Genomic DNA, 13391 nt, shown 5'->3' with positions numbered 1-13391 from the left:
TTATTTGCTGCTCCATAGTGTTCCTATTTTGGGAATGCTGGCATTCTGAGATAGCCACTGTTCCAGTCCGCATATAGCCAGTGTGAAAAGGGGTGTATATCAAATGTTTGTGTGCATTTATGGGGTTTAGTACGACCAGTTCTGTACTAGCAATATCGTACACTAGTTACATTTATGGTTAAGGCAGCTTGATTCTGCTGGAACCTAATACTAGTTAATACTTTACCTCTTTTATTACTTTGTTAATGCTAATATTTCTTTGCTGTCTTCATGTCCTAAAGACATTCACATGTGCGCTTAAAGGGAAAGTTCATCCAAAAATGAAAATTCTGTCATCATTTACTCACCCTCATGTTGTTACAAACCTGTATGAATTTCTTTATTCTGATGAACACAAAGGAAGATATTTTGAGAAATGTTTGTAAACAAACCCTTTGTGGACCCCATTCAATTCCATAGTAGGAAAAAAGAATACTATGGAAGTAAATGGGGTCCACATACAGTTTGTTTACAAAAATTCCTCAATGTTCATCAGAACAGTGACATTTATACGGTTGTAACAACATGAGAGTGAGTAAACGATGAGAGAATTTTTATTTTTGGGTGAACTATCCCTTTAAGCAAATCGGTTTATACATTGCATTAGGAAACAATATTGAAGTCCTCACTAAATTTTCTCATATTTCATTTATTTTTCCATATAATCCCCTTGGAATGGCTGTGCATTGCTAAAATTATGTTGTTTAGGTATATCACTTTGATATAATCTATCACTTTTTCTTAACAATAGGTCAACTCCGTTATAAGTAAGCCTAACAGATTGTCTCCAGATGTTGTGATCCTTGCAGATATAAGGTGTCCTTAACCTTAACAATAATAATTTACAAGTAGGTTTACAAATACTTGTCAAACGCTTTGCCTTTTTACTGCATATATTAACTTGGTTGGCTGAATATTGTACCTTTATTCTTGGACCTGACACTGGATCAGTTGGCAGTCACACACTACTACTAAACAATACAGAGCATACTTTAAGTTAATTGTTTAGAGAGATACTGTTTTTTGTTGCTTTTTTGTTTTGCGCTTTCTGTTTGTATGATGTCAGTATTCCTCAGGCATGCTTGTACATTGGCATGATACTGAGGAACTGATTTTTACAGCTACTCTTGGAATGTATTTTGATTTGAAATGCGATTGTGTGAAACAAGGATTCAGTCAAAAGTTCATGACTTCCTTTGATGGCAGGTTCAGTGTCTGAAGCCTTCCATCCTGTCACATGATAAGCTCACTTTCTAATTTAATCTTCTTCCAGTCTTCATTAATGTCTCCTTTTTGCTTTTTGCCTTTTTTGTATTAATTGAAAAAAGATGAGTCTTTAAAATTATACAGATGTTTTATTTTACAGAGCAAAAATAATAAAATTATATATGTATAATATTACTTTTTCTGTATAAAGAGAAAAATCACAACGAGAGAATTTACACTATTTATTCAAAGCTTGTTTTTATTTTATAATGGCCGGTTCAGTCTAAGATGTAAAAAAAACTTTTCGAAGTCTACCAAGTATTTATGTCATGCAATGAAAGTAATAAATGATCTTTTTCTTTACATAACTGGAGCTTACTTGTAATGTCCTTTTTGATTTCCATTGTGTGAACAACACAATCCACTGCCCCATTCTGAGATCTATTGAGCGGTTTCCTAGACAGTCCCAGATTAAAATGTATGTTTGAGCTGGCTTAATTTAAGAAGATCTTTCACAGACATATCTTAACATTTATCATTGTTTTGTCTTGAGATGCATATTTTTAGTATTGTTTTTGTAAGGTATGTATGTAAAAACGACTTGAATGTCCTAAGGCGTAGTTTTGGATTAGTATAACCCTGTCTGGGAAACTGCCCGCATAACATTTACATTTAGCAGATGCTTTTATTCTAAGTAACTTACAAAGATTGGGAAACAATAAAAGCGATGTGTCACAGGGAGGAAATAGTATGAATGGTGCTTATAACAAGATACAAGTTTTCATTATTCCGAAAAACAATACCTGTTGAGAGAAAAAAAAGTTGTGGTTTTTTTCACACAAATTAAACTTTTAAGGTGTTTTTACACCTTTTGTTAATTGTTTAACCAACAGTATAAAGATAAAGTATTTTTCATATTATAGATTGAGTCTTGGAAACTATGTACAGAAATAATTGACTTGAATTAGCTAAAGTGACTGTGGCCCTGTCCCAAATGGCGCACTTCATGTGGACTTTCGGTCTCGTGGCCTTAAATTGCGCGTGCTCGCTTAGTCCACGAGTCCGTAGGGTGTCCCATCTGTCATTTTTACGCCTTGAAGTGTGCTCATCAGCGCCTCCTTTGCCCCCTTGATGCGGTCTTCAGCGAAGCCCGCACTGCAGCAGGCTTCGCGCACATTACCAACCCAGAAGTCCTTGCGAAAGAGCAATCAGACCAATCAGACGACGGAAGGGAGGAGCTCACACTGACGGGCAACTTCTCTACCTATTTCCGGTGTGACGCTCGAGTCTGTCCCAAAATACGACTCCGTTGCACCCACGTGCACTCCCATTAAGGGTCCCTAAAGTCTGGACTACGTGATGTCATCAAAGTGTGGACCTTTGAGGAGGACCACAAGTCCGGAGTGTGCCATTTGGGACAGGACCTAAGTACCACCTGTCCAGGGTGTTTCCCTGTTTCAACCAGAGATAGCTATATGCGCCAGCACCACCTGTGACTTCAATATGAAAAAACTGTATAGTTGATGTATGGAATTCTGAGAAACCTTAGCAAAATCTTTAATGCACTTGTCAGTGCATTACATCCTGATACTTTGCATGGCATGAAAATCAGACTTTTTCCATGTTTAAGTGCTATGATTGGGTCCCCAGTGCTTCTATCAACCTAGAACGTGTGAAAAAGATCAACCCAATAACTTAGTTTTGGTAAACCATTCTCTACAAGCACATGAAAAAATAGGTCGTTGAAATTTGGCTCTCCTTATGATGTCATAAGGAGCTCTTATTCTAATAATACCACCCCTTAATCTGTACTATCCAACCACAGCACTGCCATTTAGTGCAGGAAAAAGCACAATTGAGTTTTAATTGCAACAAACCACCATCATTGTGAGCAGTGTTTGAATTTCATCAGCTCATTTGCATTTTAAAGGACACACCCAACACATATTTTTGCACACACCTACAAAGTGGCAATTTGAACATGCTATAATAAATTAATTATATGGTATTTTGAGCTAAAACCTCACATATGTGCTCTGGGGACACCAAAGATTTATTTGACATTTTAAAAAAGTCTTGGCCCCTTTAATAAAATTGCTAAATACTCTTTGCCAGAAAACTGCATTTTAAAGAGAAATTTTATCTTTCATAGCCATCTCAATCATGAAATTGCTTTTATGATCAATATCCTTAAATGATCGTCCAATCCATACATTGCTTAAATGTGTTTTAATGAGAAAGCTATTAATTTTCTGTCAAGTATTGTTGTACAAAATCTTGCAGGAGAACAATGATTTTTGTTGATGTAAACTAATTGGTTATACAATAAATGCATTTTTACCTCCTGATGTTTTTATTGAATACATAATTTTAGATACAACAGTATTCATTCTACATGAAGAGATTGAAATGAAAGGCTCAACACAGTGTAACCAAAAAAATAAATAAAATGATTTAGAAACGAAAAGGAGAATAAATAAATACAACATTGAAATCATAACTTGAACCTAAAGAGTAAAAAGAAAGGGGGAAAATTAAAGGCAATATCACAATAAATAATATGGTAGCTTCATTGCATTCCCACCTGTCATTATAGCAAGAGCTTTGGAAAAACACTTTGTCATTTTTTTTTTTTAGTGGAAGGGATTTAAAAAAAAATTAGATTTATGAATTAACTATTTGCCAATATTACAATGATATTAAGCAGATAAAAATGAACAGCAATTTTTGGGTATTCCAAATAAAATATGTTGCAAAGTGAATGCGAAACCATCAAAAACCACATCTTTTTCTATCAATCAGTCCTGAACAAAAGATTTGGGAAAAATGACACGTATAAAAGATGTGATCAGTGTCTTCAGAATTGCCATTGCAGAAAGAACGGGACAATTTGATAAAAGGATAAATCTCAATTCAAAAACTTTAAGCTGTTTTAAGATATTTTATAGTATTTTTTTATCAAACATGTGATCTAACTTATTTCTTTTAACTTGACATGGGTAACAGGTTTTTAAAAATACCTGTCTTATATATTTGTTAGTATAATAATCAGTTTTAAAATTACTATCTCCAGTGAATAAAGTAAGAAGAACTGATTTAATTTTAGCATAAGAATATAATTATCCCAGAAGGTATTGTATAAATGAACGGGATAACCTCTTGAATTCTGGTTGATATATTTTTTTATTACGTATTTGGTGCATTAGTACCAGTCACGTGATGTGCTGTCCGCGCTGGCTATATTTCACCGATTCATTTTCTCAATCCCTAGCACTGTCTTTTAAGAATTATCTAGGACTTAGTATAACAGTAACGTTACATATTAACACCAGCAGTTGTCATGGGAACATTGCTGATATCTACATCACTGAGATGGCCAATCCAAAAATAAATCGATTCAGGTATACACTGACTAGCACGATGCACGACTACAGCAATCATAGCCGATGGATGCTAAAGGGAGATCTCAGTCTTTGAAGCCTGAAAGTGAAATAATAAAGATGTAAAGGTGTGTGCGAACAGGTAATTATCAAAGCAGCTGTCTCCTTCAATTATGCTGTATATATATCAGTTCCCGCTCATTGGATTGCAGGATTCAGTTTTGCTTCAAGGACTAAATATCCAGACATTATCCTGTGTTCGTGTTTCTATGTGTACAGTAAGTCATAGAGAGCAGACATCCTTCTGACCTTCAGCAAGCACTTAGCTGCTTATCATGGATAAAACACGTGTAAAAGAGATGCACAGTTTTTGGGAACGCAAGGAGTCAAGCCCCAGCAAGAAACCTAAACCGGTGAGTTTCTATTAAAAGTTTCATATAATGTGCCATTATTAAGTAAAAATAGGTGTGATCTTCAACATAAGTGGATGTGCTGAGATACCAGAAGCGTATGCATGTGATAAAAGCTCTATAAATATAAGCGCCACCTGCAACTGGACATTTAACAGACGCGCTCGACATTTGGTGCAGTGATGCCTTTAACATAACTGACTGCGTACAGGAATAAAACGTGCATGCAACAGTGCAACGGCAAAAATAATAAGAAGATGATCCGAGATAAAATTGCAACGCAGCGTTTGGTATGAACCACGTTTGTGAACTGGCTATGGGGATGCGCGAGACCAGTTGCTTCAATAATACGCGTAGCGCAGATTACACAGCGATTTTAACAAAATTTAGTATGAGGGCGATTTATTGTAAGTTTCTGTTTCGTCTTATTGTACTGGATATTTATTTGTCTTTTGATTAATTTAAATACATGTACATATGTACAAAATACGGTACATGCCTATTTTTATTTAGGCTATGCCTATATATGAAGAGTTTCGTTGCAAAACGAGATAACTCCGTTTTTTTTACTTTTTCAGAAATCTCGTTTTTTTTTGGTTGTGCATTCCAATTAATATCAATTCAACTGCAGTTGGTTTGTTTTGATTTAAACCTTCATAACTTAAAAAATACAGCTAAGTAGCACAATAAAACAAAATAATAACATGATAACATAATAATAAACATGTTTTGACAAAAATGTTAAAAACGGATTTATCTCGTTTTGCAACGAAACTCTTCATATGTTTAAGTAAAATACTTGTTATACATATATATTTTTATATTAATATTCTTGTGTTATTTGTTATATCAAAATTATGGGGCAGTTTCCTGGACATGGATTATCTTAAAACAGCAGGACTAGGCCTCAGTTTAATTAGGAAAAATAATTAGTTTTAACAAATTAACAATCATGCCTTACTAAAAAAAATACTTGTGTGCATTTTGAGGCAAAACAAAGGGCAATGATGTATTTTAAGATATGTCAGTGCAAGTTGTTTTTAGTTTGGACAGTTCTTACATTTAATCTAGTCTAGGACTAGTCTAATCTCCCATTAAAACTTGTCACTGACATCTTTGGTTAAAATAAGCAAGTAGTTACCCAGCAGACACAGAACGTTCTACTAACGTTAGTTTTTGGTTATTTTTTCCGAACCAAATAATAACGTTCTGGGAACGTTATTTTTAGGTTTTATTTTTTGCAACCATAAAATAGCGTTCCCATAACGTTGCAGGGTGGTTATTCTAACGTTAAACTAACCTAAAACTAACGTTCTCCTAACGTTATTATAACGTTAAAGGACAAGTTCGGTATTTTACATTTAAAGCCCTGTTTTCAGATTGTTTATGATGAAATAGAATGGTTTTGACTGAAATTTCGACATATGCGGCTGCCCCGAGAATTTTCGGGTGTTTGTGTTTCACCTCCCACCTCTACAATGGGTTTATAGGTGCACTGAAACAATCCTTTCTAAAATGCATTAAACTTTCGTTTACAAAGACATGAAACTCACCGAGTGGTCAGCGGTGTTCACTGATATGCTCACACAAAAATCGCTGCAAAAGATGCTTTCCAACAGGTGTTTTAGCATTCGTTGTTAACTTGTGGACCTATTTTTCCAAACACCTCACATTGTATATTCTTCCGCTGAGAGCTTGAATAATAGACACTCCAGCCCAGGTGGTGGCGCTAATCCGCCTTTGCCAATTGCAAGAATACAAACAAAGTTCCCGGCGCGGAGTAATACCGTACCTCACAGCACATCTAATACAAGTCAATGGAGTTGGCAAAAACTACAATAAAACCTGTTGGAATGCGTAATTTGCAGCGATTTTTGTGTGAGCATACCAGTGAACACCCCTGACCACTCGGTGAGTTTTACGTCTTTGTAAACGAAAGTTTAATGCATTTTAGGAAGGATTGTTCCAGTGCACCATTAAACCCATTGTAGAGATGGGAAACACAAACACCTGAAAATTCTTGGGGCAGGCGCATATGTCGAAATTTCAGTCGAAACCGTTCTATTTCATCATAAACAATCTGAAAACAGTGCTTTAAGTGTAAAATACCGAACTTGTCCTTTAAGGGTACGTTAAACTAACCAAAAAATAACGTTTTATTTCCGGAAAGAAAACTTTCCTGGTTAACCAAAAGCAAACCTTAAAAAAATTACGTTATGGGAACCAAAAACTAAGGTAAGGGGAACTTTTTAGAACCAAAAACTAACGTTAGGAAAACGTTTTGGGAACCAAAATTTGTTAGCTGGGTATTGAGCAAGTAGTTCACTGATTTTACAGATCACTGTAAAATATTCACTGTTCAAAACTAAGCTTGATGTTTTATCATTTGAGCTGTCAGGTCAAAGTGTCAGGTGTCAATGTTATGTCATTTAACTTTAACCATCTCTGGCCCTGTCCCAAATGGCGCACATCATGTGGACTTTCGGTCACTTTTTGGCCTTAATTGCCTGTGCTTGCCTAATCTACGAAGGTGTCTCATCTCTTAATTTTATGCTCTGAAGTGTGCTCATCAGCGCCCCCTTTGCACCCTTGATGCGGTCTTCGGAAAAGCCCGCATGGCTGTAGGCTCCACACACTTTTCCAACCCAGAAGTCTTTGCGAAAAAGCAATCGATGGGCAACTTCTCTTCCAATTTCCGGCGTGATGCTCGAGTCTTTCACAAAATTCGACTCCTGTGTGCCCTTGTGAACTCCCGTCAAGGGTCCCTAACGTCTGGACTACATGATGCCATCAAAGTGTGAGGAAGTCCACAAGTCCGGAGTGTGCAAATTTGGGACAGGGATTATGACTTTGTCCGTTTCTCAGGTCCTGTCCCAAATTGGCACACTTCATGTGGACTTTTGGTCTCGTGGCCTTAAGTTGCACATGCTTGCTACGTCTACGAGTCTGTAGGTGTCCCATCCTTTTTAGCACCCCCTTTGCAGCCTTAATGCGGTCTTCGGCGAAGCCTGCACTGCTGCAGGCTCCACACACTTTTCCAACCCAGATGTCCTTGCGAAAGAGCAATCAGACGACGGATGGGAAGAGTTCACCAATTCTCTTCCTATTTCTGGCGTGACGCTTGTGTTTGTCCAAAAATATGACTCCAGGGTGCCCTCGTGAACTCGCGTCAAGGGTCCCTAAGGTCTGCACTACATGATGTCAACAAAGTGTAAGGAAGTCCACAAGTCCGAAGTGTGCCATTTGGAACAGGGCCTTACTCCGAAGGCCATACATTTCTCTATTTACCTGCTCGTCCAATAGCCTACACTCTCTTGAGCTCCACTGTAATTTTGAATATGTTACATTGTGTTTATACAGCCAAAGCCTCAGAATGCCATGACTATTGCTGTGTCCTCTCGTGCCCTCTTCAATATGGATCTGGAGCAGGAGATCTATGAACAGCAGGGAATGGAAGCATATCTGAGTTACCAGTTTCAACATGAGACTGAGCCTTTTACTCCTGGACCTGCTTTTTCCTTCATTAAGGTAAATCCACCCTGTTCCAGCATATACTGACTACCTGATGATGATCAGTGACCGTTAACGCTTTCTATTCACTTTTAATGAGTGCCGTCATGCGTTGCCGAACTGAATTGTGGCCGTTGCTCGCGCAGAAGTTGAACATTTCTCAACTTTTTAAGCGGCAACACGTGCATCAGCCAATCAGATCGCCTTATGCAGATAACCTAGGCAGAGCCAGCCAATTACGTTTATGGAAGACCGGAGCATGTGTACTGGCCACTGTGATTGGCTGTTGGCCACACTTCAGACAAGCCTTCCGTTAAGCGTTAACGCTTACGCCCCATATGAAGGCCAAAGTGCTATTTTATACTCTAATATTTAAAACAGTTCAAGAAATATGAGTGCAAGCATAAGTAGAGAGGAGGCCAAAATGTTTGCTTTATCCTCTATAGGCAGTGGAAGCAGTGAATGCTAAGCTGAGGGAATTGTATCCAGACAGTGAAGAGCTCTTTGACGTGGTTCTGATGACCAGCAATCATGCTCATGTGGGACTTAGACTCATCAACTCAATTAACCACCACCGTGAGTCAAAAAATTCAAAAGCATCCCTTTGAAGTAGTCACCTGGTGTCATATGTCAGTATGGATCTGCTAACACTATGTGATCTTTAACATAATAGGTTTAAAAAAATAACTATTTTACATTTCACCGTTTCTTTCTTTACTCCAGTTTTGAGAATTAAAGGGAACAAAGAATGAAAAACCATTTTTACCTTGTCTTTGTTGAATAATGGTAGTCTACCCACATTCACAAACATACAAAAAGTGCTAAACATGTTAAACATCTCAGTCTCATTGAAATTTCTCTTTTAGGAATGTCAGCCAGAAAACAGCCCAATCTGAAAAACTGATGCTTATGACATCACAGGCATCTAACTGCCCCTCCACTTTAAAATAATTGGCTACATTTCTTGAGTGCAGGCAAAGTCAGCCAATCAGTAAGGAGATTGCAAGTTAAGCCAGTAGGGGGAGCCAAATAGGTGCAAAACCAATTGTTAAAAAGCCCCACCCTAATAGAGCTATCTGAGAGAGGTTTTTAGGAAGCTTCTAAGGCATTACAGACCCAAACAAAAATGTTTTTGTCTACATGTCACATCACAGAACAAGGATAAATGCTCCGTTCAACCATTCTATGTCACCTTTAAAGGAATATTACACTTTCGTAAAAAATCTGATAATTTACTCACCCCACGTCATCCAAGATGTTAATGTCTTTCTTTGTTCAGTCAAGAAGAAATTAAGTTTTTTTGAGGAAAACATTAAAGGATTTTTGTCAATATAATAGTTAAAGTTGATTTATTTATAAAGCGCTTTAAAGAAGGTACAGTAGGAACCTACCAAAGTGCTGTACAGGGTAAAACATATACACTCACCTAAAGGATTATTAGAAACACCTGTTCAATTTCTCATTAATGCAATTATCTAATCAACCAATTATATGGCAGTTGCTTCAATGCATTTAGGGGTGTGGTCCTGGTCAGAACAATCTCCTGAACTCCAAACTGAGGCTGCGTCCGAAACCGGATACTGTATAGTAGGTACTGAATAAGATGAAATACCTACTTACTTGGCGTTAAAACAGTAGGTACTGTATAGTATGAGTCCTGGTAGTATGAATGAGATTCGGACGTACTACATCCACCATGTTGCTACATCACGTGACATACGTCGTCATCACGTCATGTCATTTCAGCGCGAAAACATCCGCATGCCTCTTCTTCTTCATTGGATAACTCCTCTCCCGGGGCATCATGGGATAGTGAAATGTCCATCGTATGCACACTGCAAAATCTAACTGGAAGTAGTGGGTCATCTGGGTACTTTTCGCATACTGTTTTTCGAATACTATGTATTCGGACATACTACTCGCCTCGCCTACTGCTTTTCGCGTACTATATAGTATGAAGTATGCGGTTTCGGATGCAGCATGAATGTCAGAATAGGAAAGAAAGGTGATTTAAGCAATTTTGAGCGTGGCATGGTTGTTGGTGCCAGATGGGCCAGTCTGAGTATTTCACAATCTGGGATTACTGGGATTTTTACGCACAACCATTTCTAGGGTTTACAAAAAATGGTAAAAACATCCAGTATGCGGCAGTCCTGTGGGTGAAAATGCCTTGTTGATGCTAGAGGTCAGAGGAGAATGTGCCGACTGATTCAAGCTGATAGAAGAGCAACTTTGACTGAAATAGCCACTCGTTACAACCGAGGTATGCAGCAAAGCATTTGTGAAGCCACAACACGCACATTTTGTTTATCGAAGGTCAAATTGGAAGTGGGCTTTGGCGTTTGGGGGGGCCAAAGACTATGATTTCCGTTTTATTGGAATTTAAAATAAGAAAGTTAGTGGAGCCACGATTTTATCTCATTTGTGCAGGGTGTTTAATGCACATGGTATTTCTAGGTCATAATAGACTTTATTGGACCTCAACAGTTCACAGTTTCAATGCAGTTTAAAATTGCAGTTTCAATGCTGCTTCAAAGGGCTCTAAACGATCCCAACCGAGGCATTAAGGGTCTTATCTTATGAAACGATCGTCAACAAAGAAAGACTTAAACATCTTGGATGACATGGGGGTGAGTAAATATCAGGGTTTTTATGAGTAATCCTTGAAAAATTTCTTGGTTAGCCAAACTCCAGTTCTGCTTTATACTATGCCTTCTTTCCATTTTCACAAATTGAGGAGCTTTAGCTTCAATACGCTTTTTTATTGTATCTGATGTGTATGTAAGTTTGATGATAGTTTACATGTAAAATATGTTTTTTCTGATGTCCAGAGCTGTTTATAGAGCGCTTTTGCATGACTGGCGGCAAGAGTCCTATTGGCTATCTGAAAGCCTACCATACCAACCTTTACCTGTCTGCAGATTCTATGAAAGTAAGAGAAGCCATTGAACAAGGTGAGAACAGTTTTGGGATATAATGAACTGTGACTGTAGATTTGTAAATATTTCTTTAATGTTATAATGTAAAATTGGTTCACATTGGTAGGAATTGCAGCAGCAACAGTGTTCTCCCCAGGAAAAATAACAGAGGTTCCAGAGACTCAGCTGCGAGTGGCCTTTGATGGAGATGCTGTTCTCTTCTCAGATGAATCGGAGAGAATCTACAAAGCTCATGGATTGGATAAGTTCTTTGAGCACGAAAAGGCCCATGAAAATAAACCCCTTGATCATGTGTGTTCAAAGTAATTTTATAACAGTGTTACAGTGTGTGGCTTCTCATGGTTTTTTATTTTGTTTCATGATCCAAAAATGTGTTTTTATCTGTTGGCTAAATGAATCTCTTTTTATTAGGGGCCACTGAAGGGATTTTTGGAATCCCTAGGGAAACTGCAACAGAAATTTTATGGCAAAGGTCAACGAATGGACTGTCCAATTCGTACCTACTTGGTCACTGCTAGAAGTGCAGCCAGTTCAGGCACCCGGGCCCTAAAGACACTACGTTCCTGGGGTCTGGAGATAGATGAGGCCCTCTTTCTTGCGGGGGCCCCCAAGGGCCCCATGCTAGAAAAGATTAAGCCTCATATCTTCTTTGATGATCAGATGTTTCACGTAGAAGGAGCAGCAGAACTTGGAACTGTGGCAGCTCATGTTCCTTATGGAATTGCCCAGAGGTTTCCATCAGGGAAGGATGTAAAAAAGGATGTGTCTTTCAAGCAGCCAGAGTGAATACTCATCCATTCTTGGTTATATCAAGACATTTAAGTAGTTTTTACACACAAACCTTACAAAAAATACTGGTGTGCATCCTCAGACAAAACAATCACACTGATATATAAGATATGTACAAGTACAAGGTGTTTTTAAATTAAGGCAACTCAAAGAAACACTGAAAATGCTTGTAAATGTTTGTTAAAATGAACCACTTGTCACACTATGGGGTGGTTTCCCGGACAGGTATTAGACTAGTCCTAGACTAAAATTATTGTAAGAGTGTCAAAACTGAAAACAACTTGCACTGACATATTGTCGAAATAATATCAGTGCCATTTGTTTGCCTCAAAATGCACACAAGTAATGTTTTTAGTAAGGCATGTTTGTTAAAACTAGTTATATTTCCTTATTAAACTAAGACCTAGTCCTGGCTTAAACTAATCTCTGTCCGGAAAATCATATGTATCCTATATGTTTTACATAACGGCTATTATCTATTTTAATTTTAGAAAGAAATGCTATTTTTTGTCATAGAAAAAGCTTTATTTATATTTTAAGTATTTGAGGCTTTTAAATCACATGTCACTATTAGCTATAACGTTTTAGCCATACCAGTTCTGATAGTTCACTGTAAAAGGGCTGTTTTACACAACATTTTTACTTCAACATGTATTTGATTTAAAAGGGGTTGTCTGCATGTATCTATGTACTGTATATTGTATGTATGCTGTGTTGTAATGTTTGTGTTATGTGAAAGTTTGTTTAATTGCTAATGTAATTGTTTCACTGTGTCCAGCGTGGATTTGAAACAGTGTTGCACTCAGGGCATATGCTTTGCATTTTTCCACCACACCGCTGTTACGAACAGTGAAAAGAGAAACTATTTATTGTCTAAAATAAAAGATGAAAAATTACTAAAGTCTTGGAGCATTTTTGACCCTTTTAGGATATTTGAGTTTAATCGAATGGTGTCTCACATTTGTAAAGTGTTTGGGTCATTCTTCAGTTGGGGTGGCAAGTGGTGTCACTCTACTTTACAACAGTTTAAATAAACTTTAAATTCCAATAAAAACAAATAGGCTAATTTGTCTGTGGTGTTGCTGTCTTAATAGAGGGTATGCATTGACGTAACTTTT

The 13391-nt window shown here is 37.4% G+C and overlaps 1 protein-coding gene across 3 annotated transcripts; it reads left to right on the top strand.

Moving 5' to 3' along the window:
• The first annotated feature begins 4668 nt into the window (after positions 1-4668).
• On the top strand, positions 4669-13168 carry LOC141362564 (cytosolic 5'-nucleotidase 1A-like). 3 transcript variants are annotated; one of them, XM_073864817.1, is made up of 6 exons: positions 4669-5038; positions 8396-8563; positions 8992-9121; positions 11377-11499; positions 11591-11775; positions 11896-13168. In XM_073864817.1, exons 1-6 carry the CDS (start codon positions 4961-4963, stop codon positions 12268-12270), a joined length of 1059 nt encoding a protein of 352 aa, XP_073720918.1. In that variant the 5' UTR covers positions 4669-4960; the 3' UTR covers positions 12271-13168. The 3 variants fall into 3 exon arrangements, with proteins under 3 accessions (XP_073720918.1, XP_073720919.1, XP_073720920.1); XM_073864818.1 differs by lacking the exon at positions 4669-5038 and adding an exon at positions 5131-5325; XM_073864819.1 differs by lacking the exon at positions 4669-5038 and adding an exon at positions 5133-5442.
• The last annotated feature ends 223 nt before the right edge of the window (positions 13169-13391 follow it).

Source organism: Misgurnus anguillicaudatus, unplaced genomic scaffold (assembly GCF_027580225.2).
Source record: "Misgurnus anguillicaudatus unplaced genomic scaffold, ASM2758022v2 HiC_scaffold_28, whole genome shotgun sequence".
Taxonomy (NCBI): Eukaryota; Metazoa; Chordata; class Actinopteri; order Cypriniformes; family Cobitidae; genus Misgurnus; species Misgurnus anguillicaudatus.
Note: the sequence above shows the minus strand (reverse complement) of the source record. Positions and strands in the feature narration are given on the sequence as shown.